Genomic DNA, 5160 nt, shown 5'->3' with positions numbered 1-5160 from the left:
CATGCAGTAAGTAGTTGCCTAAAATGGTAGATCCATCCATGTCAGTCATGTTCATTACTTTTTGGAAAGGATATGGAGTGATTTACACGTTCGGAAGCAGCGGAAGGCAGCAGAGAAGTATTTTTCATGAGATTTGAAGTTGAGGAACCGATGATGGAGTCGTACAGCAGCAACAATGATAAGTCTTAACGACCACCTACACTTGCACACACTACTTCCAGTTGCTTGCAATCTGTATATAGCCTTTTGCCTCACCTTCAAGAGAAAACAATACTACACCTATAGTTTGTTAGGCACTGACATGACATGCCCCCCTTCCTTCGTCCTTTGCCCATAAATCTACTCTTTATTATTATTTAATTTTTTCCCCTTATTTTGGGTCCACCTTCTCAGCTAAATTAGTTAAATATGTCAAAAAAAAATTATTAATTGATCAAATAAGTCAGTTTTTTGAAAATTTAAATAAATAAATTATATTTTGAGAGAGTGTGTGAAAGCTCGCTCAATTGGATGTGTCTCTTAAAAAACGACTTATTCCCTTAAATTTTTAAAAATTAATTTAACAAAAAAAAATTCAACATATATATAACTATTTAAAACCATCTTCTGTCTATTTACCTTGAGGAACATATATTACACAATTAGCATCCAAGTCATTGGAAGTTTTTTGTTGGTACCCTCAGAAAAGGTTCATATTATTGTAGGTTAAACCAATTGAGTAAAAACTAAGATTAATAGATATTAAATCCTTTGACTTTGACAATTTAGACACACACTTAACTGCGTGTTGAATTATAATTTAATAGAATCATTTTGCGTTGTTTAATTGACAAAAAGTTAATTCAATCCATACACATCATGTAATATTATTTCATTAACTGAAATTTCAAATATTATGCGATATAGTTTAAAATGAAAAATTAAAGAAAAATAAACCTTGTAAAAATTTTGATTTTGATGTTTTAAAACATTTTACGAATGCTTTATTGTAAACTCTCTTTTTTGGATAGTACTTTTTTTTCTTAGTTTTAACTTTAAAAAGTTATGTTGTATTATTCTACTTGTCTTTTAAGATTTTTATTTTAAATTATGTCACATAAAATTTGATGTATTATTTAATAGCTTTAACAATAGAAATACCTAATTGATATAACATTGATAGTTTGAATATATAATTATAATGTTTTAAAGTTTATAGGATCAATTTAGAATAGAGTTCATACTTTAGGGATATCCAATGCAATTAGCTAAAAAAAGATTGCGTAATTATGAAGCCCTTTAAAGTTAGAATCAACCACCAAAGATTGAGGGGCATCCTTCCAAAGTGGTCGTGGTCATTATTTCAGTACAACATTGTAAGCACAAACTGTAATTACGAACCAATCTATCCACTATTATATCCCACAATTAAACAAAGAAAAAGATATAATCATGAAGCTATTATAGTTTCAAAATTTCTAATTATTCGCTAACCACTTCATAATTACAAATTTGGTTCTTTCTTTATAACAACGCTTCCTTCCACGCCAATACGCCCCCAAAAACAACATATCCCTTATCATGCGTCTACCATCCACTCACCCTCTTTCCCTTCTCTTCATCTTCTTTCTCCACAACTTGCCACCGTACATGGTGGCAAGACTAGTGCCAGAGTTCCCATTCAGGGAACTAACTATTTCAACTGTCGATAAGTACGATCGCTACAATAGATTCCTCAGTTCCGAGAGAGGCAGACATGTCAGTGGCATGTTAGAGATCAAGAAATACTTACGTTACTTAGGTTATTTGACATCACCTGATTATAATGTATCAGATGATATATTCGATGCTCAGTTTGAATCTGCTGTCAAGCATTATCAATCAAGGCTTGGCCTTCTGGTTACGGGTAAGCTCGATTACGGTACGCTCTCTCAAATTTTAGCTCCGAGATGTGGTATCCCCGACGGAGAATCATCATCTCCCACATTGCATGTAAATAAAAACTACGTGTTCTTTCCCGGGAAACCTCGATGGGCGCGTCCCGTTCCAATGACTCTAACGTATGGAATCTCCCCCGACAATTTGATCCATTACTTGAGCTTATCGGATATAAGAAAAACCTTTAAACGAGCTTTCTCGAGATGGGCATCAGTTATTCCGGTCAGTTTCGTAGAAACAAATGATTATGGGTTCGCTGATATCAAAATAGGGTTCTACACCGGTGATCATGGAGATGGGGAGCCGTTTGATGGGGTGTTGGGAATCCTGGCCCACTCGTTTTCACCTGAGAGCGGGAGGTTTCATCTCGACGCAGCCGAGACGTGGGCCATTGATTTCGGAGTGAAGAAATCGACTGTAGCTGTGGATTTAGAATCAGTGGCAATTCATGAGATCGGTCATTTGTTGGGTTTAGCTCATAGCCCAGTGAAAAATGCTGTTATGTATCCGAGCTTGAAGCCTAGGGAAAAGAAAGTCGATTTATCGATAGATGATATACAAGGAGTCCAATCTCTCTATGGATCAAACCCTAATTTTACATTTGGTTCTTTGTTGGAATCTGACACTTCAGCAAATCAAGCCATTGGTTTGAGATTTGAACAATCTTTTTGGGCCATCTCCATGTTCTTGGCAGCTTCTTTCTTCTGCATCTAACTTCCTTTTTTGTTTTAAATTTAGAAGGTGATTGGCTTTTGATTATCTGATCTCCATAACAGGAGCTAGCATTCCAGACCCTTGAAATAGGGTAAAATTTTACAATCATACAAGGAAACTCCCTGATCAAATGGAGAATATTTATGACTATATCCCTATATAGAGGCGTTGGTGTCCCCATTTAATATAATGGGACGGCCCTTTGAGAGCATAACATGACATAGTTTTTATGTATATCTTTTTAAACATATTGTGAAAGTGATTGTTACAATCAATTGCAAAACTATTCATCACGTGTAACATGTCATCAGTAGTACTGTAGTTACAGATTTATCAAACAAAAAAAAAACAATGGTTAAAGCTTGAGTTTAATTCCAACCATTTCCATTCCCCGTCTCCAGTTAAAAAGAAAAAAAAAAGTAAAGCAGTTCATACAATACATTGGAAATTATTAGTATTATTATTGTTCGGAAGCAAATGAAACAAAAGCAAGCTCTAAGCTAATCTTAAAAGTTCGAAGCCGTGAGAAACAAAACCCACACTGAACAAAGTTGGGTCCAACATCAGCGTAGAGTTGCTGTTTCTTCAAAACAAGGCCCAAGGGATAACTCCTTGTTCTATCGAATTGATTAATGAAGTCTTTAAAATTCAAGTTCACAGTATTACTATTTGTTGGAAATTAACATATTTTAAAGCAATTCTGTCTCACTCCCATGTTTTTTAAGAAGATATTGAGATTTTTGTTTATAAATCATCATATTTTTTTGGTTCGGTAAGAACTAAGTTGAGAGGTTAAACTCGTGTATTCGACTAAAAAATCAGTGAAATATATATTCCAACCTTTTTTTAAATTCTTTTTTACTGAATTTTTTAAAGTTCAAGAAAAATAAATTACTTAACTAGAAACATCTATATTTAGTCAAGTTCAGATTAATTATTTTCAAACTATTTTTAACTAAGTCAATCCACTCACCTTTGCTATTTTTAGCTAGTAAAAATCTTATACATACCATAGCTCACTTTCATTCATTCTAAACACGCCTCAATAATCTTTTTCTTTTCCTCGCACTCATCTTCTTCATTTTTTTGAGATTGTTGAGTATTCATCTATTGTAATATATTGTTATTCATGCTCCCATTTTATAATGGAATAGCTTGTTAAATCCTAGAGATTATTGAGTATGGACATGATGGAATAGCCTTCTTGCAAAGTTGTTGACCTTGATTGTAATGTCATATTTAAACTTGGTATTTTTGTCATTGATCGGCTCTCCCGGTGGTGAAACTTTTGATGAAGAACTATCTCTAATACCCATTATTAGGCTCGAAAATACCAAGAGAGAGATGAATTGGTATTTTAAAAATCTTTGCAAACTTTTCTAAATGATGAGGAAAAGGAAGAAAAGCTTAGACAATTCGATTTATAGTGGTTCTGTCCTAATTGCTTAGCTCCACTACCTTAGTGTACATCAACCAATATTTTATTCCATTTCACTATACTTGAATTATTACACTTTCAATCCCTATCTTTTCCACAAGATTAATATAGAACCTTCCTCTTGGTTTTTATGGCTTTACTAAAACCCTTTAGCATTTGCCGCTCAATTAGAAACATTTTACAACATACTTAAGGTTTTATTTTATAGATATAAAACATTAAGTATGCTATTTACAACAAAGAGAAAATAAGAAAACTAAGGGTGAGTTTGGACCGCCCATCCAAACTCTCCCTAATAATGAACCTATAGTAGGTGTGTGTTTGCAAATTAAAGCTCTAAATACAAAATTTTGAGAGTGAGAAAAGATATTACAATAAACTCTCAATGAATATGTACAAGAAAAAAAGAATGGAAGGTTTTTCTCCTTGATTTCTATGCTTGGATGTTCATCTCTTGTATCTTGATGTGTATATATAACAAGGGAAAAATTTGTGATCGTTTATAGTAGTTGGGATAGTTTCAAGCTGTTGGAAACATTACTGATAGACTTATATCAATACAACTCATGAGATGTATGGGTAAAAGTGTACTTGTATCAAGAGAAGGCCCATTGAGTATCATAAAAGCCTGAAAGAATGTTTGGGGTACTCTCTGACTTGCTTCTATTGGTAAGACTTCCTCCAAATATCGACACAACTTCTCAGATTTGTACAAAATGAGTTTAAAACACTTAAAAACATTTTAGATTGATTCAAAAGCATTTGGATAAATTAAAACACATTTAAAACGTGTTTTGAGTGTTTTTGCAAGTCTTTGAAAAATGTTTTTCAAAATTTTTCATAATTATTTTCATCATATGACTTAGGAAATATAAATAAAAAATTATCTTAAATATTTTTATATCGAAAGATTGAGACATAAAAGCTAACACATCTCTCTATAACAAGCGAAATCTTGGTAGACAAATGGGATTGTTATAAAGAAGGATGATTGTATTTTTACCTTTAATATGGGATGAGCCAAACCCAAGTTTAGAGACTAAAATTTTAATAATATATTAAAATTGAACAATGGGTTTAACTTAAGTTTT

General features: G+C 32.8%; 1 protein-coding gene across 1 annotated transcript; it reads left to right on the top strand.

Moving 5' to 3' along the window:
• Positions 1 to 1405: 1405 nt before the first annotated feature.
• On the top strand, positions 1406 to 2997 carry LOC107911610 (metalloendoproteinase 4-MMP). The gene has a single exon (XM_016839476.2). The coding sequence runs from the start codon at positions 1561 to 1563 to the stop codon at positions 2629 to 2631; it is 1071 nt and encodes a 356-aa protein (XP_016694965.2). The 5' UTR covers positions 1406 to 1560; the 3' UTR covers positions 2632 to 2997.
• Positions 2998 to 5160: the final 2163 nt, after the last annotated feature.

This window comes from Gossypium hirsutum, chromosome D11 (genome assembly GCF_007990345.1).
Source record: "Gossypium hirsutum isolate 1008001.06 chromosome D11, Gossypium_hirsutum_v2.1, whole genome shotgun sequence".
NCBI lineage: Eukaryota > Viridiplantae > Streptophyta > Magnoliopsida > Malvales > Malvaceae > Gossypium > Gossypium hirsutum.
Note: the sequence above shows the minus strand (reverse complement) of the source record. Positions and strands in the feature narration are given on the sequence as shown.